A 27,333-nucleotide genomic window follows, 5' to 3' on the forward strand; every position below is an offset into this window, starting at 1 on the left:
CTCTGGCACTGCTAAGGCATGGTACCTATTTCCTGTTTGCCTGAAGCCTTTTGCTAAGCTAAGCAGCAAAAGTTGCACAAGGCTGTGCTGAGTGGGCAGCCTCCCACATCCGAAAGACAAGCCACAGGCCACAGAAGAGAAGTGTGACCAGGCTCCTTACACCAATACGGTCACTTTCTCGAGCAGCAATGCATTGCATGAAGATATTTCTCCAATGGGTCAGTGCCACCAGCAGTGCCTGTTTGCTGGTCAGCTTAATTTTTTAGAAAAAGGAAGGTAAGGGCCACTGTGTAGATGTGACTGCATAGCAAACTGCACCACCTTAAATTACTTTTGCATGGTTGTAAAAAGGTGCAGCTGGTATCTTGGCAGAAAAGATTAAAAACATGCAAAAAATGTAAAGTGGATCTTACATTGCATACTGGAATTAAAGGGATATTGTAAGATTGAGAGCCTTTTCTAAAGAGAACTGTAAGAGTCTGTTACTTACTCACTCCTCTTAATTTGGTCATTACTGGAGGAGGCTGCAGAGAGTCCAGAATGTGGCAGTAAGTCAGTAAATGGCATCAGCTGAGCAAGCCACACAAAGACACCTTCCTTTCGCTACACCTAATCCCACTCTGGATCAAACCTAGTGAAACAGTTCAACATTTACTTTAGAGGCCTGGGTCTTCATCTAAAACAGGGTTATTAACATAATAAAAATTAAACACTCTTGCATCAGAAAGCCTGTGTATTTAACAAATCACTCAGTAAAAAGAAACTCAGCTGTTAAAATGAAATTGGGTGACTCCAGCAACAATAGGGCTATTTTGATGAGGGACTGAGACACACCACAAGAGAGTGACTGAAAGGAACCTTTATTAGTGACTATTATTTCCAGTGAGGAGCAAAACTGGGCAATTTCCAAAGACAAATGCCGGACAGGAAGCCTCAGTTGGTGGAAGGTCTGGGGGTGGGAAGGGAAAAAAAGAGACATTAATATTTTAACAAGTGGACGACTGAAGATTTTGCACCCAAGGCATCACCTGGAGAATCTGTTGCTCATATTTAAGAACAAAGCTGTTGCTAGGCCTCATGTTGTGAGAAAAGCTTGAAAATTTAAGGGCAACTTCAGCTATGGACTCGGAAACAGGATTTACTGGTGACTACTGTCTTTCCCCCTAAGTGCCCGTTGCTCTTCATTCCAACATGCGAAATGTGGCTGGCTCCAAAAGAGGGCAAGGTGGGAAATTTGCTAGGCTGCCAAGTCCTGCCTCTTCCTCCTCCTCCTTCTTTTGAGGGGGTAGGGGAGAATGCACTGAGGTGCTTTGTTCCCCCAATCACTGGTCCCAGGTGCTCCTGACTTTGCTTCCAACAAAACTGTCTGATTCAAAATTCCACTAAGGCTGAATTTTATGGCCAAAACTGAGGGCTATTTCTAAAAAACTAAAATAGTGAATCCGCATAGCACTGCACCACTTCAGACAGCAGGCAGAAGTTCTCACAAATGAATGTTCCTCCATACTCGAAGATAGATTTTGTGTAAATAGGAATCTTATCATGAGGGAGAATTCCATTTAAAATGGTACAGCTGAAAGACTAGTATATAGAAACAGGTCTACTGTCTCAGTGAGAAGCAGGCTGAAGATTTATGTAAGAAACATAAATTTGCAGTAACAGCAGAATTTGAGGCTGTTTGACAGGCACACTGCTGAAAGGAATTAAATAGCCTTCCCTATACCCTATATAAGGGACACTGGTGTAGCTGTGGGTTAAACCACAGAGCCTAGGACTTGCCGATCAGGTTGGCGGTTCGAATCCCCGCAATGGGGTGAGCTCCCGTTGCTCGGTCCCAGCTCCTGCCAACCTAGCAGTTCGAAAGCACGTCAAAGTGCAAGTAGATAAATAGGTACCGCTCCGGCGGGAAGGTAAACGGTGTTTCCGTGTGCTGCTCTGGTTCGCCAGAAGCGACTTAGTCCTGCTGGCCAGATGACCCAGAAGCTGTACGTCAGCTCCCTTGGCCAATAAAGCGAGATGAGCGCCGCAACACCAGAGTCGTTCAGGACTGGACCTAATGGTCAGGGGTCCCTTTACATTGATATAGAGTCCTACTTACTTGGCCCATTCCACATTTAGGATCAGGTGATCATAGCCAAAGCCAGATACCCCTGCAATGGCCCTAGCAGCATCTTCTCGGCGATGAAAGCTGATGAAGGCAAAGCCCTGAAGGTAAGCAACAGGAAAGATGAAAATAAGAGATAAGGAGGGTAATTTTTGCTTGTATCTATATTATTATTTATAATTAATTTATTATTAATCATTTGTATACCGCCCTTTACCTGCAGGTCTCAGGGCAGTTACAACATAAAAGCACAATATAAAAGCACAATGTCTTCCAGCACTCACCTGTTGCCACCTCTTTCCCCACTTTGAACCTACCAAGTTCAGCCCAATTATCAATCCCTCTTTCTCACCTTGGATTGGCCAGTGGTTTTGTCCTTGGCTAAGTAGATGCGGGATATGGACCCAAAAGGACGGAAGAGTTCCTGCAGGTCAGTCTCTCGGGTGTCCTCGGACAGATTGGTGACTCGGATGGTGGCATTATCATCGGCTAAGATACAAGGAGAACTGTTGGATCAGGGTAGCAGAAACTGAAGGACTCTTAAATACCTGCCAGCTCAACTATCTTTAAAGCAGGCCTAGGCTTGTATGGCACAGAATATACACAGGACTAGACTGCTAGATGCCAACAGCTACTGCTGTCAGGACACGTCAGACTCAGTCCCTACCTCCCCTCAAAGGCAATCTACCTCTACGGTTAGGCTGCATGGACTCCCCTCTGCGCGTGGCTCCATCTCTCAGGCTGGGTGGGACATACTTCCCAGTCTTGCTTTGCTGGGCTTGAACAGGTTCTGGTTCTGCAGAAACAAAATGCAGTGTTAGGGAAACTCGGAGCACAACTCTCCTTCTCATCCCTGGCATAAGCCAACCTATCTGTCTCTGCAGGAAGGGCTCACCCCATATCCTCTGCCTTTTTGCACCCCTCACCTCCTGGCAGTTTGTCCTTCTCGCCTGTGGAGAGCCCCAGCTGCTCTGCCAGCTCCTTCTGCATAGGTCCCAGGGTGTCCTTATATGGGCAGCGAGTGGTCCAATGATCACCCTTGCAGATACGGCACGACACAATCTTCTGCCCTTTCAGCTTGTTCATGGGGTCCTCCTCCTCTTGGCAATTCAAGTCCTGGCAAAGGACACATCTGAGTGTGTGAGCAACTGAAAGTCTGCTTGTCTTCCCACCCACATTCAGAGCCCACAAAACGATTAAGTTCCAACCAAGTGTCTCTTATCAGCAGTGTCTTGGCTGTGCCAGAAGTCTTAGGAATGTCAGAATGTTAACAGGCAACGGCAACAGCTCAGTGGCAGACGCCTGCTTCGGAAGCAGGAGGTCCCATGTTTCACTTTCTCAAGGTAGGGATTGGAAGGATTGCTCCCTGAAACCCTGGAGAGCAGCTGCCACTCAAGGTGGACAATCCTGTGCTAAATGGCCCAGGCGGCTGACTCAGAACAAAGCAGCTTCCCGTGCCATTTCCCCCCAGAAACACAAGCACCACAACCCATCTTGAAACCTCTGCTCTTTATTTTCACCCCCTGCTTTCCTCATGCTGCCACTCACCTCCTTACTGGTGATGAAAGTCATGAACACATCATCGCTCACAGTGGTAGTGGCCACATTTGGGCCAGGGGCATCAAACTCAGAGTTTCCAAATTTTTTCCAGTTCTAGAGAGCAGAACAAAAGAGCTGGATGAAGTCTTTGATCTCATTTGCAATCCCCAAGAAGTGGGGGAGAAAGATGATGCAAGACAGACATAGTAGGAATAGGCTGGAGAGACCAGCAGGGTGATTTCTAAAAGAATCCCCAGCTGGCAGATTCCAAATTCTGAGCAAATTGCACACCAGCTGCTCCAAAGCAAAACAGCAGCAGCAAAACATTCTGTCAACAAGATGTAAAGAGTATCAAAACACCATTTAAGATCCAGCCTCTCAAAATATGAGATACTACAATGAAAAAAACACCTTGGGTGTCCCCCCCCCTTAGCCAGCCTCTCCCAACATGGTGCCATCCAGATGTTGTTGGGATGTAACTCCCATCATCACCCAGCCAAATGTGAAGAGTGCATGCAAAAGCAACGTCTTCACTCAGAAAGAGAGCAAGACTAAAATGCAACAGATCAGGAGGCTGAGTTCACAGAAAAGTCTGATGAGCACCAAAACTTGCATAACTGTGTGTGCAACTAATGGTGGGACCTCCCTTCAACAGGCCCTGGCTGACGGTGGGCCTCTGGTCGCATTTTAAGCCAATCAAGAACAAATCCCAGACTTCACTTCTCTATGGACCTATTTGTTTTTCATTGGAATACTGGTTTGAGCTAAAAATATATATTGTTTTGGCTTTTAGACATCTCTTGCTCCAGTACCATTACTTCAAATCTGATGATGGCATAAAACAGGGGTCAGCAACCTTTTTCAGCCGTGGGCTGGACTATTGGGGGGGGGAGAGAGATGAACGAATTCCTATGCCCCCAAATAACCCAGAGATGCATTTTAAATAAAAGGTCACATTCTACTCATGTAAAAACAAATCGATTCCCGGACCGTCCGCGGGCTGGATTGAGAAGGGGATTGGGCCGGATCCGGCCCATGGGCCTTAGGGTGCCTACCCCGGCATAAAATGTCTGTATACATATGCCTAGTATGCCTAGTGGTCAAGGAGGAAGGTGCAAGGGGATAAGCTTCACTCTCTTAGGTGACTCACCTTTCGCCTAGCCACAGCCTTTGAGGCCTTCCGGGTCTCAATTCGAAAGGTGCGGATAATCTGGCAAAGGATAGCAACATGTCATATTACGCTCAGGGCAAGAATCAACAAAGAGGAAATGGGAAAAGTCTGAGGATCACACCTGCAGGTAGAATTTGCTTGCTTCTTCCTGACCACACAGTTACTGTGCTTAAGTCACAACCAACCTCCACCCAAAAACCTATTCACTCAAGCCTGCAGAACTTGAGCAACATGGTGGATTGGAGGAAAACATCTAGCAGGGTCATCACTTTCAGACTAAAAACAGAAATGAACCACATGACATGGAGAGTTCTGCCCCCGTACAACCTAGGAAGTGGCGTGCTGGGAGATGAACTTTCACTGTCAACGAAAGGTAACTGGAAAGGAGGGTGGGGCCAAATCCCTAAGAAGACAAGACACCAAGAGGATAATATGGAGGTGACCCTGAGAATGAGAGCTGGGGGGGGGCAGAGAAGAGAGATATGGCTTGATCCCAAGCCCTCACTCACCTTCACCTTGCGGCCATCCTCCTCTTCCCTGTATTCAGTCACTGTTTTGATGTTTCCATTCACAAGCTCCTTGGGTGATGGGAGAGGTTCTGTAAAAAGAAGTGGGGGTGGGAACTATAGTAATCTTTCTGTGTCTCCAAGTCACCCAATACTGCAGTCCCTTTTTGAAATGCAAAGTGAACTTTTACCTCCTTTCACAAGCTCAGGCTCAATGCTTACAGTTACATTTACAGCTCCAGCTCCACCTCCAGCTCCACCCAGCACTCCACTCAGGGGGATGTCCTTGAGCAGGTCACTGGTGATGCATTTATCTGTGTTGGGAAAGCACAATAACTCAATTAAAGTCTTTACATGAAGGATATTATCATTCTCTCTAATAGTAAAGTAGTATAGTCAAATTTGTATAGCCATTGGGAATGAAAACAGGGCTGCCCAAAATAAAATACATACATGGGATTCCAGAGGTAAGGATGCTTATAAATACCTAAGTACTCCTGAACATGGCCCCATGAGCTTCAGGTACCTTTGGAATGTTGACAGCACAGAGATAAGAAAATTTAGAGGAAGATCTCATTGTTTGGAGTGGAGGGTTCTGGGTTCACAATGAATATTATTATTATTATGAGAAAGTTAAGACCTCTTGGAAGGAATTCAACATTAGCAGTTTGCTCCATCTGAGCAAGCATATCTGCTTACCGGGTGGAATGATCTGCCCTCAGTGTGGCTCAGAAACTATTACTCAGAATTACCGTATTTTTCGCCCTATAAGGCGCACCGGCCCATAGGACGCACCTCGTTTGGGGGGGGGATGAATAAAAATATATATATTCCCCCCCCGCCCGTGGGGCTGGGGAAGCCCGAGCTTCCCCCGACCCCAGCCCACAGAACAGGCTGCCGCCTCAAGCCTTGTGCGCCCGGCGGGACCTCCCGCCAGGTGCGCAAAGCTTGCGGACACCTGCCCGAAGCACGGGGCGTCCTCCGGAGGGCGCCCCGTGCTTCGGGCTGCTGCCCCAAGCCTTGCGCGCCCGGCGGGACCTCCCACCGGGCACGCAAGGCTTGCGGACAGCAGCCCGAAGCATGGGGGGGTGCTCTGCAGCCCGCCCCGTGCTTCGGGCTGCCGCCCCAAGCCTGCTGAAGCACGGGGCGTCCTCCGGAGGACGCCCCGCGCTTCCGGCTGCAGCCCGCAAGCCTTGCGAGCCTGCGGGAACTCCCGCCGGGCGCGCAAGGCTTGCGGATAGCTTCCTGAAGCGTGGAGAGCGAGAGGGGTTGGTGCGCACCGACCGCTCTCGCTCTCCAGGCTTCAGCGAAAGCCTGCATTCGCCCCATAGGACGCACACACATTTCCCCTTCATTTTTGGAGAGGAAAAAGTGCGTCCTATAGGGCGAAAAATACAGTAGCATGTTTAACTTATCCTCCCTCCTTGCCCCTTCAAAATGGATTGTTGGGGCCAGGCTTCCATTTCTTTGGAAGAGCACTGTGACTTCTCGGGGTGCAGAAGGAAGTGTGGTGAGGCAAGAGGAATGGGGCCTCACTGGGAGGCAGGCAGCTGCCTGACTTGTATAGCACCATAAACTTGTCTGAAGGCAACCAGGTGGGATAGACAAGGAAAAAGCAGAGGCTAGCTGCAATCTAATTTTCTTGGTGTGTTCAAGATGTGGGTACAGATTTCAAGATACAAGATAAACAAAACCCATTCTAGATGGGGTGGAAGTCAGCTCTGACTTCTCCTGGGTGAAAGGGGCTCCTCTTCCTTTAACATTTCACAACACATGAAATTTCTCACCATCATCCCCTTCCTCTTCCACTTGGTCTGCCCAACTGGGCTTGGAGCTGAAACAGAGTTAGAGATACCAAGTTAAGTATCTGTTCAGTTAATGTAAATGTATAGAGTTCTTGCTTGATCCTCTAACGTTGGCAATTGCTCTTCCCACACCCAGTACTTTCTTATTACTTACTTGTAGTAAGACTAGTCCCTGACCCTCACCCATATACCTCATACTCTCATTGCGAGTCACTTTAATTCTACCAAAATGCACAGTGGCTTCTTCATATAAAAGATAGGTATGTCTTCCAACCACATTCCAAATGGCATCCATAATATTAACTCCACCCTTAAACTCTATTCCAGGTACTCTGCCATTAACCCATTTGGTCAACAGCTGCTCTTTTATTTCCTCTTCTGCCCAACCTCCAAGGAAAAGCATCCGACTACTAGTCAGCCACAACCTACTAAACATTCTCTCACGCTTTCTGACCAAGGCCCAGGAGTTCTGCCCCCAAGAGAGAAACACGTCCCGCAAAGGGCACCCGAGTCCCACAGAACAAGGTCTCCCAAGCTAAGGCTTCATCTTCTCTCTTCTACACTCCTGCCTGCTCTTCGCCTTCCAACACCCCTCAAAATAGCCTTGAATGCTTCACGGTGCCCCAAAGCCAGCCAAGAACCACCTTCTCCTGCCTCTCATTCCAATAGCTCAATCGCCCTTACAAGGCCTTCTCTTGCCCAGGCGCCCAAGGCGCCCACGCCTTGCTGAGAAAGCCGCCCGGAGCTCCTCTGCGCCGGCACAAATCTCCCCAAACTCACAGAGGCCCTGCCTGTGTCTGAACGGGGGGCGATGGGCAGGTCTCCCACCCGCAGCTCGCAAGCGGAAAGGGGCCCAGGGACGCCGCCAGGGGCTGCCGGGCAGAGGCGGCGCAGGCCCACTCCCGCCCGGGGGCTTTCTGGGGGCTGGACTAGATGACCCCGAGGGGTCCCTCCACCTCTGCCATTCGAGGGTTCTCGGAGCCCGCGTCTCCGCGAGGCCCGAGCGAGCAGGCCGCGCAGCCCTGGCGGGGCTCCGGGGAGGCCTCCGGGCAGCCGCCCTCCCCCCCCCCGCCCGCCCGGCCCCGCTCTCACTCGTAGTCCCCCGTCGGCATGGCCGCCCAGCAGCGCGAGAGCGGCGAGGGAAGCGCGGGCCTCGGGCGCACGAAGCGGCGCGGGCGACTCTCAGGCGCGTCGCGGAGCCGAGCAGAGGCCTCAGCGCGCGCAGCACCCTGGGAAGCGGAGTCTCTCCGGCGCGGGGGCTGACGGGTGGGGAGGCCCCTGCGCCTGCGCCTCAGGGTGCGCGCTCGGCCCGCCCAGGCGCCGCCCCCGGGCGGAGGAGGAGGCGGGGCCGGCGAGGCGGGCGGCCATCTTGGATTCCCTGGCTTGCAGCCCGGGAGGCGGGAGCCGCAAGGGGGTTCCTTTCCCTTCTTCTAAGCCCCCCCCCCCGTGCCCCTTTCAGCCTGAAACAAGAAGCAGCTTCGCCAGAGAAGATGGAGGGCACGTGGCTGAGCAGCAGGGCGCGTTAAGGGCCCGCAGAAAAGGCAGCTGCTATTCGTGGCTGCATCCGGAGCATCTTCGGCCTTGGTCCTCAGAGCCCACCGGGAATCCGGAGTCCAGTTCTGGGCTTCGCAGTTTAAGGAGGATGTTGAGAAGCCGGAGCGCCTGCCGAGGAGGGAGACCAAGATGACGGCTGAAGGAGTTAGAGGAGGCTGAGGGGAGACAGGAGAGCCACCTGGGAAGATCTAAAAGGATCTCACCTGGTGAAACAAGGAGCTGAGCCAGTGGAGATTCTGGCTAAACAGGAGAAAGAACTTTCTGGCAGCAAGAGCTGTTCAAGAGGGGAAGGATGTCCCTGGGAAGGTTGCGGACTCTCCGTCCTTGGAGGTTTCTAAGCGGAGGTTGGGTGGTCTCCTGTCTTGGATGCAGGGGGTGGACGATGACACTTCCAACTCCACAATTGCAAGATTTTATGAAAGGTCCTTCCAGCATAATGCAATTTAGTTCCATATGATTAAGCAATTATAAATAAATGAGCGCCCCCCCCCCGAATAATGTACTCAGATAAACTGGCCAGTGCAGCTCTTTTGGGGTAAAATACTTTGGTTATAATTACAGGCTACATCCAACTAAATCCTACTTAGTGCAGACCCTTTGAAATCAATGCTTGGATTTTTATTTCATTTCAGTGAGTCTACTCAGAGGACTAGAATCAGAGGTAAACCATATTTGTGTGTGTTGTGTAAATTTACATAGCAAAAGGCAAGGGCAAACGAGTGCTGAGAGCATATGCAGAAAGGATGGGACAAGTGCATATTCTTGCACAGCCGTGGGTTGGCCTACATGATCCTCATCGGGGTCTCTTCCCACTCTACAATACTGGAATTCTATGAGAAAGGAGCCGAAACGGAAAAATTGCTCCCCAAAGGTTTCTTTCCAGGGTGAGAAAGAGAGGCAGGAAAGACTTAAGCAGGGAGATGTGGAAAGGTGGGAGGGGTGAAGAGAGAGAGGGAGGAAAGTGTCACTGTTAATCTGTTCACAGCATCAACAGAGCCTTGGGATACTTCAGAAACACAGCACATTACTCAGGAAAATAGTGGGTGTAAGTGCTTCAGCGTGCTCTGGCCCCCCTCTGCTTCCGCCTCCCAGAGGAGTACAGGGAGGCGCTGCCTGAGCCTGAGTGGGTTCAGGAGGGGCAGCACAGGCACAGCTCTCAGAGGGAGGGAAAGGGGGGGAAGGAGGAGCAGGTGAAGAGGATGCCCCCCTCTCACTCAGACCGCCCCCCTTTCTCCACTATTGCCTCACCGTGCTAGCCATCTACTTGCAGGAAGATTTTTTTTAAAAAATAATTACACTAAAAACATACTCTACGGCCTGTATATATAAAAGGTCGGGGGTCGGACGTAGCCCTCTTGCTGATCACGTTCTCTTCCACAAGAGAATCCCTGGCACATGATCCCAGCTGAACTAAATAAAGCCCTGCCAATTTTCATGTTCCAGCACAGAGTCCAGGCAGGCAGACATTTCTGCCCTTAAAGCAGACATTCAGGCCTGCTTACCTACTAGCCATAATTTTCTTGGTGTGTAGAAATGAGTCAGCATTCTTGTGCTTAGATTTCAGAGGCAACACTAGCACACCAGACACAATGGGCAAATTCATCTGAAGAAAGTCAGAAATACCCTCTTTGAATAATTTATAGCAGAGATTTTATTTGAAGAAATATTACAACATATAAAAACTACATAAAGTATTAATTTCCACTTGTACAAAGTGGTTGATTAATTTTCAATACAATGCATAATAAAAACACCCGCAACCCTTCCCCCCAAAACACACACACACACACACACGCATGAAGTGGCAGGCACTGCACAGTCGATCACTTGAGAATGGTTATTTGGAACATCAAAACAGCTTCAGAATGTCAGCCAAGTAGACAAACACTGCTCACAAATACAGGCTTGAAAAGAGAAAGACAGAACACAAAATAATTCCCCAAACAAACAAAAACTTCCAACAATTTTCAGCATGTCCAGAAGAAAGCAAATAAACCAGAAAATGAAACGAAGAAAATTAAAAACAATCAGTGCATGTTTGGGTGTTCAGGTGCTGGAACAGAAGAGCAGCAGGTGACGGGCTACTGACAAATTAATCTGAAATGTCCATCTTTTCCTGCTTGATGTTACCTGCAGAAGAACAAAATATACCAGAGAGATAAATTAGATATGTTATTCCAGGGATGGGAAACTTGTGGCTTCCCATCAGGCAGCATTTATTGTTAGTGGTCAGGGGTGATGGGTGTTGTAGTCCAACAACATCTAGAGAGCTAAATGTCCTCCAGTCTCCAGGTGTGCATGTGAGGGTGTCCAGGAAGCGCATGGGCCCTGGGCAAATACAGTGGTACCTCAGGTTACATTCGCTTCAGGTTACACACTCCGCTAACCCAGAAATAGTGCTTCAGGTTAAATACTTTGCTTCAGGATAAGAACAGAAATTGGGCTCCGGCGGCGCGGCAGCAGCAGCAGGAGGCCCCATTAGCTAAAGTGGTGCTTCAGGTTAAGAACAGTTTCAGCTTAAGAACGGACCTCCGGAACGAATTAAATACTTAACCCGAGGTACAACTGTAAAAGCAACCCCATTAGTTCTTTCTGGAGTGGGGGGAAATGCCTCCCTCCCTCCCTTAGCTGTCTCAATAGTTACTCCCAGGACAGGCAAGAGATACAGTGGTAGCAACTGACCTAAGTCAGGGAAGATAATGCAGAAGTGCTGTGCTGCTAAAGAGGCTGCAATCGTAGCCCAAACAGGTGTGGAGCATGTCCCTGCTTCATGCCACAGATGGGACATGGAGTCTGCCAGAGCTGTGGGAACAGGTTGCTCAGAAGTCCTCTTTAAAATACATCACCGAAACTCCATAGCTTACCTGTAGCATCCTCTTTCATTTTGGCCAACACACACAATTTGATCTCTAGTCCGATGGCTTTGGCCAGAGGTGGAGGCACTGCGTTACCCACCTGCAAAAACACCGCCAGGGCAGGGGCAGAATAAACAGTCATCGCATGTCTGCAAACCACCTCACTTACTGCTAAGTATTGGTAGGGCCACCAAAGCAGGTGGTGGTGGGGTGTGTGCAAATGGAACCCAAAGGTACCAAAACTTTCTCCCTTCCTCCTTTTGCTCACTGTGAGCAAGCCATCTGTTGATTTGGCAATCAAAGGTTTCAGAGTATAAAACACATTAGAATATTAAGCCATCATCTAATGCTATCTTTTACAATAAGTATTTCAGCAAGGGTATTTAATCTCTTTCCTTGTGTATGCGTATTTGTATACACACATGCAAACACGCTCACTCTTCCCTGATGGAGAAATCTCTTTGTTGCATCCTGCTGGGCAGCTGCTTCTAGCATCTTAAGTTCTTCTCAGTTTACACAAACTCAGAAATTTGAAGCATCAGGAAGCTTTAAAGGTTTCATCAGAAGGTTTTTAAACTTGTTCCAGCTTACATGGCTTTGATAACCTCTAATCTTCTAAAGAAATGTGCAAGGCAAGACAGCTATATGCTTGTCAGCCCCTTTATTTTAATTTTGAAATAATGATAGGTCTGTGCTCTAGCACTAACTTTCAGACAGCTAAATAACAAACAAACAAAAAGTAACAAAGCGACAGGGATGCTTTGGCATCTTTCTGGGCATCTCCACTTCTTTTAAAAGCAGGGATGAGGAACTTGTGGCTCTCCAGGTGTTGTTTGACTCCAACCTGCAGTAGCACCCAGACAGCATGGCCAATGGTCAGGGATGGTGGGAACATTTAGAGGGCCACAGGTGTCCTACCCATGCTCTAAAAGCGTAAGAAGCTGTCCCATAAAAGTTGACATCTAAAGGTCTCCCTCCCCACTCAAAACATCTGTGGCAACCTACCTGTCTGTGCTTGTCGAGCACATTTCCAAACAGACGGTAGGTATCTGGAAACCCCTGGGACCGTGCACACTCACGCACACTCACGACCCGGTGCTGCTCAGGATGAAGCACACGCCCCTGCAAAAAAGGGTGGAAGACCATGAGCCATTTCCAGCTGATATTTGGGCTGCGTCCTTTCTCGGGGCATAAGGGGTAGAATTCAGCGCTGCACTATCAGCTCGCCAGATTGAACAACCCCCCTCCCTCTGCAGTTCTGGGGTTCTTCCACCCCACACCTGAGCCAATATACCAAGGACTGCCTCTCCCCATATAAACTGACCCAGACTCTGCATTCCTCCACATGAGCTCCAGAGGGTGGCAACACGAGAATGGACCTTTTTTTGCAGTGGCCCCCTGTTTGTGGACTGTTCTCCCCAGGGCGGTTCCTCTGGTGCCTTCATTATATAACTTTAGACGCCAGGCAGAAACATTCCTCAGGCCTTGGGCTGACTGACATCCAATGCTCTTTTAAATGTGTTTGTGGAAGGGGGGTTATTGTTTTGTTGTTTCTGTTTTGACTGTTTATTTGTGCATGTTTCCCAAACTGGCCCTGTTTCATTTATTTATTATATTTACTTACTGCCCTTCATCAAAAGATCTCAAAGCAGTTCACATGATAAAAACATGAGGTAAAACAAATGAAACAGAGTCAATTTGGAAAACATGCAGGGGACGGAGTGGGGGGAACTGTCCCTCTGACAGGGCCCTGGGGCCCCTCCTGGTCCCCCACATGGCTTCTTTAACAGCTTTCTTTACATAAAAATATAAAAAGAGAAGAAATCCAAAGCAGCCCATACTGCATAAAATCTTCAGGGAAACTTTTAGAATTCAGAGTAACTGAAGAAAGGCCTAACTGAAGAAAAGAGGCCTTCTAAATGGAAAAGGTTTTCCATGCTTCCTCAGGGTCCCTGACGTTGGGCAGTTGGACTTCCTGAGCAATGAGTTCTGCGAGGCCAGAGGTGCCACCACAGAGAAAACACACCAGGCAATACAGCTAAACTCTCAAAATATGCCACTGAATGCATTACCCAGCAGTTCTCTCTTACCTGTTTGCCCATGGGCTCAGGGTTGGTGACTGTTGTACTGAAGAACCCATCCCACTCTAATCTTCCATACAAGCCAGCCCAGTGGTTGTGCCGGTTCCCCGTGTGGGGCAGACACCAGGGGATTAGGGTGTTGAACTGCCGGTCCGCAGGGTCACATGGCTTGCCTAGGAAGGATGACAGAGTTCAGACAAACCTTCCACTGAATGTGTGGACAGAGGGGGAGAACAACCCTTTAACACAAGAATCTGAATTACACCACAAGCCTCAGAATAAAACTGCAAGGGGCCATGGACTGTAACATCCTAGAAAAGCCACCATCTCTGTTTTCTAATTCGAAATACTGTTTCATTACCATTCCTTTAAAGGGGTATTTAAAATTGCCACAAAATTCTGTCAAAGGAATTCACTGCAATTGCCAATCAACTGATAAGCACTTACAATGACCTCACTTGAAAGCACAGCTGGGATTGCACCTTCGAAGGGATTTGTGCACCCACTGCCCAGCCATCTGTTGGCCCCAGCAAGCCTCTTTTAAGCTTCGAAGGAAGTGGTTTGAATGCAAACCTTTTGCAGGAGAAAGCCAGTCCATTTGCAGAAGTGGTTAGGCTCCTAACCACTTTCTCTAAACTGATTTAGAAAGCGACCCCTCTCGGCTGCACTAGGGAGACCCCAATGAAAAACTCAGTTCCTGTCAGGGTCAATAAGCTAATCGACATGGACAGAGAACAGACCCCACCTGCCAACTGCACCTGCTCCACACACATCACACAGATGCATTTGTAGAGCAGGCGGGGGCTGCTTGTATGGAATGATTCTGTGAACTACTTTGGGTGCAGCATTGGTTCCAATTAGGTCCATGGTTCAGAGGTTTCCCACAGCTGCCCTGGTAAAATGCCATTTGCCTTGTGGGCCTGGGGCTTACTCATGGACTACAAAGAATATTCCCTGGTAGCTTAGAAATGCAGGCCCACAAACCTAGGTCAGGAAAGATCTGTAGCTTTGGGGAGGGGAGAGCAAGGGGTTGTTAGCCCCCCACCTCGCCACTATTTCACTGTTCCTGCCACTAAATTCCAGTTAGGCACAATGTGAAGATCCAATTTAGACATAAAATCTATCTATCTATCGGTGGCCTGTACCAAAATAGAGTGGCAGAGTTTGCTTATTAACTTGTAACAACTCACACTTCCTTCACAATCTCATAAATACACCTATATTCCAGTTTCAATTACAGTATGGTCATGTATACTCGATCTGCCCCCACACAAGTACCCTTACCTTTCAGAGCCTGTTACAGATAGGTAGCCGTGTTGGTCTGCCATAGTCAAAATAAAAAAATTCCTTCCAGTAGCACCTTAAAGACCAACTAAGTTAGTTCTTGGTATGAGCTTTCGTGTGCATGCACACTTCTTCAGATACACAGGCTTCTTTCAGAGCCTGTTCGTTGACCACGTTCCTTACCACGCAAGCAAGGTGGAGAGCTTTGAAGCTCAGCACACATTCTGGCATGGTCTTACAAGAACTTGCGGGGCCGTCTGAGTTCCCAGTAGAGAATCCTAGAGCCCATGTGCTAAGCGGGACTTGCCTGATAAGCAAGGCAGAGAGCTTCAAAGCTCTTTCTCCATCAGGAAAAGCCAGTACATAAAGAGCTTTGAAGCTCTCTGTCTTGTGCAATTTCAATTGGCTGGCTTTCAACCAAATGGTGCGTAAGATGCAATTGTACTATACAGCTATTCTAAGGTTTTAATCATTTATAAGTTAATCATTTTCAGTTAGTTCTCAGCCCTGGTTATTAACATTTCAGGTAACAGACCCAACAAAGAGCCTGAAGCACTGAATCCATTAGGGATGAGAAGACCATCTAAAGGACTGAAGACCAAAAGGACCATCCTCTGGTGACTTGTGGCAAGAGTCCTCCTTTGGCACCCCGTACCTTCAGCACAAGAGCAGACCCCCCGGAGGGCTCCTGTGGTGCTGCGCCCATTTTTCTTCTCATGGTGGGTGTAGCGCAGCTTGCGGGTGGTGGTGCCATCGGAGAGACGCACTTCAATGTTGGGCAGATCACGCCAGTCTGAGCCTGGGGCCAGAGGAATGTGTCTCATCCGAGCAGCCACCAGTGCACTCATATCCTAGGAAGACAAAGTCAAGAGTTCATCCCCTGCGCTGCAGCAGCAGCAGCTTCCCAGTCAGAATCCATTAGGGCCACCGCTTACACCTCCGTATAAAAGGGGCTACTCTTTCGCTGGGAGGAGACTCCTCAGTGGCACAAAGGGCACAATGGTGAGGAGGGGGCCGCACAGCACAGCTGCTTGGGTCCTTTTCTCCAGCAGCACAAGGGGAAGGGCTGCAGCTCAGTGGCAGAAGGTCCCAGGTCCAATCCCCAATGGCATCTCCAGGCAGCGCTGGAAGAGAAGGCTGCCAATCGGTGGAAACAATGCTAGATGGAACAAGGTCCAACTCTGCATGAGGCAGTTTCCCATCTTCAAATTGTGTGGAAGCCGAAGGACTTTGCCTCAGAAATCAGAATGCAGCTATCAAGAGAGCCTTCTTCCTAGGAAACTCTGGACCTCAATACAGTGCATTCCACCCCATCACCAGATAACCATAGTAAGAAAAAGTGCTTCACCTTGCATATATGATCCCTGAGGATGGGCTGATACTGAGAGCCTCGAATTTGCCTCTGGAACCAAGACTGTGGCTCCCCATTGTAGGAGATTTCAAGTGCTGATGCCCCATTCCTGATTTCAGGAAGGTCAGACATGGTGTCCCGGACTGTGATGGTTCGGAATGGGCCTGAATAGGTCCTAGAGAACAGCAGAAGAAGGTGCTTTACAGATCAACTCCTGCCTGGGCCTTCCCCTACTCGGGGGGGGGGGGGGCATGGCCCCACTCATACCAGGAAGCATGGTTCATTAGCAGGCTTTGGCTAAAACTTGCTTCCACTGACAAATAAAAAGCCTTACTTGAGAAGAGTAGTTATTCCCAACGTTAAAAAATAAGTTTCAGAAAACAGCTTCAAGATTATGGCTGCTGGCCAGAATAAGGGAAGGGGGCTCTTGGGAGCTTCTCCTGGCCTCTTTACGTATGTTGGACCCTGGTGGAAGGCATTCTGCACTCAGTGAACAGGGCTCAAAGCACAAGTGGAGGGGACTCAGATAAATCTGTCCCTTGTCATGTGAGAATCAGCTCAAAAATGCATCCAAAATGTGAATGAGAAACCTGACATATGTAAAAAAGAGGCTTATCTGCAAACAGTGGTGATCTTGCAATGAAACTGTGCAGTTTGGATAAGGTACTAAAAATAATCAGTGTTCAGTGTGATTCTAGACATGCTGATGCTGAAGAAAGTTTAGGAGCATAGCCTTAAGTCCAACAATGGATGGCAGAGAAGAGCCTTTGTCAGGGGATCCTTGAAAGCTGAACTCTAGCCGGGTTCTGGTTTTTTTGTCTTTAAAGGCACCCCAAACATACATGCACACACCATGAAACTGCCAACAGTTAAGTTTGAAAGACGGCCGTTACCTTGTGATATTGCTAACAAACTTCTTATCGTCCACCACCACACTGAGCTGGCAGGCTCGGGGAGCAAAGACATGCAGAGGTTCAGGGAACATGGGAAGCTTCTCTCCTGGGGCTGCAGCCAGCACAATCGCTCTCCTGCGTGTTTGGGCCACACCATACTGACCAGCCTGGAAGGGAGGAAGATTAAAACACACACGTTAATGCTGAGGAAGAAGAAAAGCTGCAAACTTGCCTAAAAACTTGTCATAGAATCATAGAATCATAGAGTTGGAAGAGACCACAAGGGCCATCGAGTCCAACCCCCTGCCAAGCAGGAAACACCATCAGAGCACTCCTGACATATGGTTGTCAAGCCTCTGCTTAAAGACCTCCAAAGTAGGAGACTCCACCACACTCCTTGGCAGCAAATTCCACTGTCGAACAGCTCTTACTGTCAGGAAGTTCTTCCTAATGTTTAGGTGGAATCTTCTTTCTTGTAGTTTGGATCCATTGCTCCGTGTCCGCTTCTCTGGAGCAGTAGAAAACAACCTTTCTCCCTCCTCTATGTGACATCCTTTTATATATTTGAACATGGCTATCATATCACCCCTTAACCTCCTCTTCTCCAGGCTAAACATGCCCAGCTCCCTTAGCCGTTCCTCATAAGGCATCGTTTCCAGGCCTTTGACCATTTTGGTTGCCCTCTTCTGGACACGTTCCAGTTTGTCAGTGTCCTTCTTGAATTGTGGTGCCCAGAACTGGACACAGTACTCCAGGTGTGGTCTGACCAGAGCAGAATACAGTGGCACTATTACTTCCCTTGATCTAGATGCTATACTCCTATTGATGCAGCCCAGAATTGCATTGGCTTTTTTAGCTGCCGCGTCAGCTAAAAAACGTTTAGCTGTCGTTTTGAATTTATTGCCTTGCCTTGCATTATTCAATCAAGTTTGCCACAATCTAGCACAGCTAGCACCAGTTCACCACCTGAAAACAATTCCAATCTAAAAAAGCCCCTACCCCAGCTTGGAGTTCCGTATCTGGTGGTAACCCTCCAGATTCTAGAGGGCCACACAGGTTTCCCACCTGTGCTCTAAACTCTCTTCAAAACTATTGATGCAACCCAAGAATTGGCATACTGGGGGTTGGGGGAGGGAGGGAGCTCAGCAAAACCACCTAACAGCTCTCACTTTTCATGGCATTCTGGTTCGACTCCAGATCTAAGAGGAATCTTTCTCCTTCTGAGAACCTGCAGAGGACACACTCACTGTGACACGTCCCCTGCTCTGACAGGGAGGCTGCCCAACTAACATACCTGCAGAACCCCAAAAGTGCACTGGTATCCCATCCGGACAAGGCAGCGCAGGGTGAGCTTTAACACCATTGAGCGCTTGAAGGAGACAAAGTTCCTCACATTCTCAAGCAGGAAGAACCTCGGCCTGTAGTAGTCACAGTAGCTGGAGAACAAGAAGGGTCATAGGGGTTCAGTTGTGGGCTCTTTTCCCCTCTCCAACAGCAGTCAGGTTTCCTCAGCAACACTAGGATATGGGGGCAAGTCCCAGCCCAACCACCTCACCCACTCTCCCAGTACAGCCTCAGGTCTTACAAGGGTTCCGGCCACTGAGGGACAGAACATTCACCCATTCCATGCATACTTATTCATAAAGTGAACACACTGCAGTAAGGAGTAACAATAAAAACATTTTATGGTGCTCTGGGGCATTCAGAGCGCTTCAAGCATACCTTACACACATACCTTACCTAAGGCGGTTTGATAAGATTCCTGTATTGGAGGGCCATTGGATGAGAGTGGCTTGCCTTAGCAAATCCATAGCAGAAATGAAATTCAAACTGGGACCTTCCCAGTTCAAAGCAGAGTCTCACCACTATGTCACATTGGCTTAACGGGAGTGTACTCTGCTTCTCCCTTGATCAGAGCACAGATGAGGGATCCTAAAATGAAATTATTGCGCAGCTTCTCTCGGCCTCCCACAAATCTACCTGTGATCTCAAATTCCCAAGCCACCTTTCATTTGTTCTTGAGGAAAGCTTCCCCTTACACAAGGTGTACAGTGGGTGCATTTCAAAGTTCAGGCTGTAATTGTGCAAATTTGAACAAACTGCATAATTTCTCTTCATTTTAATGGAAACAATAATTCAGGTTTTTATAGTTATGTGAAGGGGGAAGGAGATATGTAGGGCACTGAAGCCATCCAGTCACTGGAAATGCTGGTAACAGGAGCAAGGAACCTGTGGCCCTCCCCTCCAGGTGTTGCTGGACTACACCTCCCATCATCCCTGATCACAGGCCATGCTGACTGGGGTTGTTGGGAGTGGGAGTCCAACACCATGGGGGGGGGCACAGGGTCTCCACCCACACTACCTGCTTTGGTTTCATTTACACTTGCAAGGCCTAGAAATGTGCCTCCTCACCTTCACCTCCAGCTTAAAGAAAAAAATACACAGAGATCTTCCAGGAAAGCTGAACTCTGTAGTCACTGTCACGGTCCATGTTCTATCCTCCTGTGGAACTACAACACATACACAACCCTGATTCAGCTTTTTAGAATGGTCTACACTGACTGGCGGGATGCGGGTGGCACTGTGGGTTAAACCACAGAGCCTAGGACTTGCCGATCAGAAGGTCGGCGGTTCGAATCCCCGTGACGGGGTGAGCTCCCGTTGTTCAGTCCCTGCTACTGCCAACGTAGCAGTTTGAAAGCACGTCAAAGTGCAAGTAGATAAATAGGTACCACTCCGGCAGGAAGGTAAACGGTGTTTCCATGCGCTGCTCTGGTTCACCAGAAGCGGCTTAGTCATGCTGGCCACATACGCCGGCTCCCTTGGCCAATAAAGCAAGATGAGCGCCGCAACCCCAGAGTCGGCCACGACTGGACCTAATGGTCAGGGGTCCCTTTACCTTTACCCTGACTGGCAATGGCTCCCTAGGGTTTCAGATTGGGTGGGGGGACATTCCCAGTCTACCTGGAGGCATTGGGGACTGAACCTACAATCTTCTGCATTTGAAGCATGTGATCTACTGCTGAGTAATGGTTTTCCCCCTAGAACTTATATTGCTGATTAAGCCACTGTCAACCTGAGGAAGGAGACCACCAGAGAGTTCTTGAACTTTGAATAGGTGCGCGAATTGAAGCGGTTCATCCCACTGAAGCCTTGGCAAGGTGGTCCACCGCACAGCATCTCCACGTCTCCCTTTTGTGGCAGCTTCTGACCCAAGGAGTTGGTCTTCTCCCCAGACATGACCAGCTTGAGCAGGACATTGCAGTCCTCCGTGAACACTGTGGTGCCAGGATTGTTCAGGCGGAAGGCCTGTGCTGCTGGTTCCCACATCTCGATGGCCCACAGAGTCTCTGTGACTTCTGCCATTGGGAAAAGAAACCAAGAGAGGAAAAAGAGCTTTACATTGCACGCCTCACTTCCAAAGCCGGGTGGCAGGGTACAAAATCCCCCCCTCCCGGCAAACAAAACTTAATCTACCACTGGCTCCATCATATTGGCTGCTAATCCTGCACTTCCTAGCCTTCCAATGGCTTTTTTAAATGGCCTTGCCTGCTTGGTGGAACCCTTCTGACAAGCCTCCACAGCCAGAGAAGACATCCAGGCTGCGCAACTTTGATGGCTTAATCTCAGCAGTTTCAATTTCAATCTGCTCTGTTGCTCCTGAAGATTTCCCTTTGCTTTTACCTGTGTCAAAAACAGAAAAAAACTGGGGTGAGAGGGTGCTCAAAATTGGGTCATAGCAAGACAGCTACGCAGCTGGCACTCTGATCCCACAGGGTGCAGGACAGGACTTGGACTTTTAAGGCCCCCTTAAGAGCAGTTTCAGAAAGTGATACACTGCAATGCAAGGGAGATTTTCAAGAAGTATAAGAGGCTTTTGAAGGCCAGCTGCTGGCTTTCCATAGGGAGCTAGGACACTGTACCTTCACCTCCCTCCCCACCATGCAAAAGGCAGGGGGGGGAGCCTCTCATGGTTTTCCTTTATTTTATTCATGCATGCAAATGTACTGAGAGGAGGAATGAAGAGGCAGAGTTTGGGCAGCAGAACAAAAGGGAATGGGCGCCCTACTTTAAGCTACCAGGGGAGGGATGCTATCTTTTAAAAATGACCCCTGCTGCAGTGAATGCTGCAGGGAAGAAAGGTTCAAACCCACTCTCTGATCTATTAATTTGCTACTTGCAGGAAGCTTTTCATGCAGGGGAGCATCAAAAATGAGAGGCACAAATACAAGATGGGGGACACCTGGCTTAAGAACAGTACATGTGAAAAGGATCTAGGAGTCTTGGTTGACCATAAACTTGACATGAGCCAACAGTGTGACGCGGCAGCTAAAAAGCCAATGCAATTCTGGGCTGCATCAATAGGAGTATAGCATCTAGATCAAGGGAAGTAATAGTGCCACTGTATTCTGCTCTGGTCAGACCTCACCTGGAGTACTGTGTCCAGTTCTGGGCACCACAATTCAAGAAGGACACTGACAAACTGGAACGTGTCCAGAGGAGGGCAACCAAAATGGTCAAAGGCCTGGAAACGATGCCTTATGAGGAACGGCTAAGGGAGCTGGGCATGTTTAGCCTGGAGAAGAGGAGGTTAAGGGGTGATATGATAGCCATGTTCAAATATATAAAAGGATGTCACATAGAGGAGGGAGAAAGGTTGTTTTCTGCTGCTCCAGAGAAGCGGACACGGAGCAATGGATCCAAACTACAAGAAAGAAGATTCCACCTAAACATTAGGAAGAACTTCCTGACAGTAAGAGCTGTTCGACAGTGGAATTTGCTGCCAAGGAGTGTGGTGGAGTCTCCTCCTTTGGAGGTCTTTAAGCAGAGGCTTGACAACCATATGTCAGGAGTGCTCTGATGGTGTTTCCTGCTTGGCAGGGGGTTGGACTCGATGGCCCTTGTGGTCTCTTCCAACTCTAGGATTCTATGATTCTATGAAAAAGAAGATCCCTCCCTGCATTCTGAAGTGCAACAGCCCATTCTACAACCCGGAAACTCTGCCTCCTCATTCCTCCCCTCATTACATTTGCATGCGTATCCAGCTTCCCTGGATAACTTACACACATTTGAGCAGCCCATCTAGTTCAGCATCCTCTTCTCAGTGGCCAACCAGATGCCTCTGGGTAGCCCACAATGAAAGCCTCTATTGCCCATTCGCTGGGTGGACATGGGGCTTTCCCACATGATCAGATATGGGCCCCCAACTACATTTCCCTTTTAGGGTGTTATTATCCCTCGGAGACAGTAGTGCTATTTCTTAGACAAGCTGCTGGAATATTTGGCAACTGGTGGGAGGGAGAGCGGGAGCCTACTGTGAGTGGCTCCCCCACCCTTCAGAAAACCCCGCTATAGATTAGGCTTTCGTGCAGTTATGCAAAATGAGAGTAAGGAACGGGGTGTCCTGTGTGTTCATTTAACAATACATTAAAAGAACACAGGAAACTGCCTTCAGCCACTGGGACTGGAAATAACTCTCCAGAGTTACTACCACTGGTGTCTGCAAAACTAGGACTGAAATATATAGCGCTAGAGTCGTCCCAGATGCTTGAGGACAGAGCAGCTCCCCTCAGCAGTCAAGGGGGGGGGGTTGGTTCCATGCCCTGCAAAGCTCTTTGTGCCTCCACATGGATTAGCACAATCATGCAAGCCATCAGTTATGAGAAATGGGTGAAATTCAATACTAGTCCTACTCCAAGTACACCTAACAAAATTAACAAACATAACTAAGTTAGGTTCATTAATTTAAATGAGTCTACTCAGAGTAGGACTTGGTTGAACTCCACCCAACGTTGTAGTGTCTGATATGAGTTACTAAAATCATTTTTCTGTCTGCAGAATTACTGGATTAATTCGGAATTTTGATTCTCTCCCCTTACCCCCAGCCTGCCTCCCTGCAGGGCAGCATTTACACAGCCTTCCTTTCTACTTCCAAAGGTCTGAGGGAAGAATTCAGCACTCTTCAGCCTTCCACGTGGAACAATCCCCTGCTCTCCTCCCCTGCAGGCTGTTTTTGAGGTTATCCTGACCCCCAACAAGGGGAAGGGGGAAGTCTTTGCACAGCCTGCCACTGGCAGGACTAATTAGTCGAATCCCGCCCTGAGAGTGGGCTGGGCTCAAACACCAGTCTGACGGAGGCAGTTATGTACTGATTAAGCACCCACCTTTCCCTTTCCCTTTCCCTTTCCCTTTATTTCCAGAGCTACGGGCATGATATGGTGGGTCTTCAAAGCTTTTCGTTTTTGCATTATATGCCTAGAAAACAAAAACATAAATAAAAATAAACTTAACACTAAACATTTTGGCCTTCAAGCTAGCCCAGACCAAGCACAAAACTTTTCTGAAAGTTCCTTGGGCTTCCAAGTACATAGCTGGGACACATGGACAGAGTGGAAAATTAATACTTTAGACCAAAGGCTCCAGCCCACCATAAAACAGCTCCCTCAGGTAGTGGATTCGGGATGCCAGGCAGCAGCCCCGCCTGACCCAAGGGACGCATCCTACTAAGTGCTTCTCCTGCCCAGGTCCCTCCTTATCATAAATGGGGCTTACACGGGGGAAACGTGCCAGTGAATTGGTCTTCATGTTCATTAGTGCATGTTTGGGGTGGGGATGGATTTTGCATCTCTGACCCCAAAATGCTGTGAGCCACTAAGGGCTTTAGCAGCCTTTGGCTACCAGCTGGCATGTAGAGAATGCATCAATGCCTGCACAAGTCAAACTCTGCCATGGGAAAGGTCACCTCTAGGAAGTAGAAGCGATCAGAGCCACTGGCAGAATAGTCCTGGATGTTTTCTGTCAAATCTTCCCCATACACCACCGTGCAGCGGCCCTGCACATCTCTGAACTCGACGGTAGCCTCTTCATCGCTCCAGTATAGTAAATTGATGTCTGCATGGTAGCTGGCTTTCACGGACTTATGGGTGTTCTCTGGCCTGGAAAAACAGCAGCACAGAGAAGCATTTTCTTCTGGGAAGAGAGCAGGCCCAAACAACAAAACATGCAACATGAAATAAATGATGCTTCCTCAGCCATGTCGCTTTCAGAGGTTTTTTCCCATTGCCCTGGTATTTGAAGGCAGTCTTGCCTGCCTTCAGTTCTGCCATCCACATTTTGTCTGGGTGTTGATTTGGTCACTTCACTCCTGTGTCCCAAGTGCATGGAACCCGTGGCCCTTCAGATGCTCTTAGGACTACAACTTCCATAATCCTACCTGGCCACTGGCCATGCTGAAGGGAGTTGGGCATTCCCTGCACTGCCTTTTCTTCCATTATTTGTTGTCCGCCCCATAAAATAAATAGAAACACTGAACACACTGGATATTGGGTTACAAACACTTGTACTATTAAATTCTGTTTGATGACCAAGCTCTCAGATATTGAATATTGGTGTTTTTCATTTTAATGTACTCAGTAAGGAGTCAAGCTAGAAATGATGGAGCAGCCACATCTGACCAATCATGTCTCTGTCTTCTGCATGAATAAAGCAGGGGAGGCAGAAGAGTATTTTTCTTGATCAATGGTTTCAAGAAGCTAAACAGGCCCACAAGCCCAGCTCCAATACTAGGAATGAGTCAGGCTGAGAGAAAGGTTGTTGCACTTCTAACTGTGCTTTGAAAACATGTTTATTCTGGAAGGCCTGCAATGACTCATTTTTGCATATGCAGATTTGATCTTAGGCAGTTTCGGATTTTACTGTATTGACTTTATAGTAATATTTGTAAGCGGCCATATGAGATATTTACTTTTGAGAATGGGGTAGCAGACACTCCACCCACATGCTGCTTTTTACATGAACAAAATGTACCTGTTCACATCCTAGCCTAGTGTAGGCCTAACCTTTGCCATTTCAGATGTTTCTCAATGTTGGCTCAGCTATTTTATCTTAGAAGGCACTTTAGAACTATGTATTTTACTTGCTGCTGCTGTTTTTAAAAAAATAATTTTTATTAAAGATTTTCATGAACTACAAAACAGCTGCACTTAAGAGTTCAAAAATAAAGGTTTTACTTAAATTGGCTAGCACTGGTCTCTTCCACCCTTCCACCTTCAGTTCAAACACTTTGCAGAAATACATTTCGGTGTTTTCTTCTCTGGTGTGCCAGCCAGTCATTTTTCTAAGTTGAGGATTTCTCCCTCAGTCCCATGCTGCCCATGTACATCTTCCTTAGTCACCATTTTGTTACCAGGATGCAGGGACTTCCCACAGGACACCTGCCTCCTGACATCTATCAACACCATCACCATAACCAATCGCCATGTAAAAAATCCTCAAGCCTTCTTCCAACCATTTGTTCTCTCAAAACTTCCTTTATGAGGTCTGCTCCCTACGTCTCATGTCTCGTGTGTTAGAAGACCTGGGTTCAAATCTTCACTCTACCATGAAGCTCCCTGGGTGACCTTGGGTCAGTCACTCCCTCTCAACTTCATCTGCCTCACAGGGTTTTGTGACGATAAAAGTGGGACGATAACCATGTATGCCACCTTGAGCTCCTTGGAGGAAAGGGGGGCTGTAGAAGGAAGAAGGAGCCCTCTTTATAACTGTAAGCTGTCCACTGTTTGCTAGTCCTCAATAAAGACTACTCTACACTCCACTATGTGGGGCACATACATCCTAACCCCTCTGACCTGTTATACAGTGGTGGAGGAGGAGGAGGAGGGAGCCTAAGTAGAAGAGACACAAAGTGTGTCCACGTTATTGACACAAACAGAGGATCCCCCCCCCCCCAACAGCAGCTTTAATGAGCAGGAATTTTCATCAAGACCACAATAAAGGGGAAAGAGCTAAGCTGCTCCTCCCTGCCTGCTGCAATCCTCATTCAGCAACTGATCTTAGCATTTTTTAAAATAACACGTTAAAATACAAAGATGCATTTGGTTGTGGCCATTTGGTCCTGAATCCAAACATTGCTCCTTCTCCTGAACAGCAAGTTACCAGGATCATATATCTTTGTTTTGCTTTGCGGGGTTACCTCATGGGCAATCCTGAATGCAAGGTCTTTGCGCCCAGGAAGACACAAAGTTTCCCATTTAGGGATATGCATATGGAAGATGCCTTCTGTATCCCCAATTCACAAACAAAGTTTATTTTTCCATCTTGCTGGTAAAGCCATCCTGGTTGCTGTTTACCTGTAAAGCTTGTATACACGCAGCTTGATTTCTGCTTCGTTGGGCCTGCCGTTGCTGCGAATATTGCAGTAGATTGCCTTGATTCGGCCGATGCGATACGGCTCAGGTGCATCCTGGTTGCTGCCTTTGATGTATTCAGAATACTTGCGGTAATGCTCAGGATGCAGTTCCTCGTCTACGGCCTCCTTCTTCTGCCGCTTGATAGGGCTGGCAAGCCTCAGGCTGGGGAGAGGGGAGAAAATGGGAATGAAATAAAAACCAGGGCAATCAATGAGCGACACAAAGTCAAAGTTTCTGCAAATAGGAGGAGAGTGACTTCAAACTGGTATAAGTGTGGGCAGACAAATGGGCACAAAATTTTGTGGCCTGCACAATAATTATTGTTGATGGGTTTGCAAGGCTGTGCTGAGGACTCTTGACTGATCAATAATATTTAGAAGGCTGCCCTGAAGATCTGCAATGTAATTGCATTTCTTTCTTAATTCTTTAACTCCCACAACTGTATCCCACGAGTTTCCTTCCCTTTTAGTGACCCTTTTCTTCTACTGTTGATGTTTAAATGACGTTTTAAGATGTGATATTCTGAAAAATAAACATTTTTAAATGCGTTGGGCTGGTATGAATCAATTTGGATTTTTGATTCCTGCATTATCAACAAAGGAGCCAGCCCTATACTAAGCAATCCCTTCTCTTGCTCCACCCAGAAGCCAGTTCAAAGACCAACCTGAACAGGAAGGCATCTGGAAGGAGGAAGACGCCATCTCCCACCCGATACTGCACTCCATTTTTCACTGCCATGCTGTAGAACATCTTCCCTTCCAACTCCTCCTGGGGCTCCAAGACTTTGGGGATTTCCTTCTGCCTCACCTCGTCCAAACTTGCGCAGCTCATGCAGAACCTGGGAGAAAAGCAGATGGATACTTGGATTAGATTGAGTGGCGTGGGGTGGACACCAACGAACCCTCACCTTCTAGCGCTAGATTAATGGGACAACGGAAACAGTTTGGAGCATCCAGACCGATTCCATAAAGTTCTATCGCACCGAAGGCTACACATCCATGC

At 48.2% G+C, this 27,333-nt stretch overlaps 2 protein-coding genes across 3 annotated transcripts in view; both read right to left on the reverse strand.

Moving 5' to 3' along the window:
- Positions 1-844: 844 nt before the first annotated feature.
- EIF3G (eukaryotic translation initiation factor 3 subunit G) lies at positions 845-8,382 on the reverse strand (the record flags this gene model as incomplete). Of its 2 annotated transcripts, XM_082205887.1 has the most annotated exons (11): positions 8,218-8,381; positions 7,108-7,154; positions 5,512-5,634; positions 5,324-5,412; positions 4,794-4,853; positions 3,653-3,757; positions 3,031-3,220; positions 2,793-2,900; positions 2,457-2,593; positions 2,099-2,205; positions 845-949 (listed from the first exon to the last, which is right to left on the reverse strand). In XM_082205887.1, exons 1-11 carry the CDS (start codon positions 8,235-8,237, stop codon positions 934-936), a joined length of 1,002 nt encoding a protein of 333 aa, XP_082062013.1. In that variant the 5' UTR covers positions 8,238-8,381. The 2 variants fall into 2 exon arrangements, with proteins under 2 accessions (XP_082062013.1, XP_082062014.1); XM_082205888.1 differs by lacking the exon at positions 845-949 and having other exon boundaries at positions 2,095-2,205; positions 8,218-8,382.
- Positions 8,383-10,312: 1,930 nt separating this feature from the next.
- The window catches only part of DNMT1 (DNA methyltransferase 1), a 59,552-nt gene continuing 42,531 nt past the window's right edge, over positions 10,313-27,333 (reverse strand). The window contains exons 21-34 of the mRNA XM_082205928.1: positions 26,996-27,169; positions 26,272-26,493; positions 23,886-24,078; positions 23,308-23,398; positions 20,693-20,827; positions 20,220-20,502; positions 18,438-18,579; positions 17,144-17,310; positions 16,248-16,425; positions 15,555-15,750; positions 13,625-13,788; positions 12,540-12,656; positions 11,544-11,634; positions 10,313-10,809 (exon numbers count right to left, since the gene is read on the reverse strand). Of these exons, the coding sequence (XP_082062054.1) occupies positions 10,772-10,809; positions 11,544-11,634; positions 12,540-12,656; positions 13,625-13,788; positions 15,555-15,750; positions 16,248-16,425; positions 17,144-17,310; positions 18,438-18,579; positions 20,220-20,502; positions 20,693-20,827; positions 23,308-23,398; positions 23,886-24,078; positions 26,272-26,493; positions 26,996-27,169 (2,191 nt within the window). The 3' untranslated portion in view covers positions 10,313-10,771. The remainder of the gene's footprint in view (positions 10,810-11,543; positions 11,635-12,539; positions 12,657-13,624; positions 13,789-15,554; positions 15,751-16,247; positions 16,426-17,143; positions 17,311-18,437; positions 18,580-20,219; positions 20,503-20,692; positions 20,828-23,307; positions 23,399-23,885; positions 24,079-26,271; positions 26,494-26,995; positions 27,170-27,333) is intronic.

The sequence above is a fragment of the Podarcis vaucheri genome (assembly GCF_965113315.1).
Source record: "Podarcis vaucheri genome assembly, chromosome: 17".
Lineage (NCBI taxonomy): Eukaryota > Metazoa > Chordata > Lepidosauria > Squamata > Lacertidae > Podarcis > Podarcis vaucheri.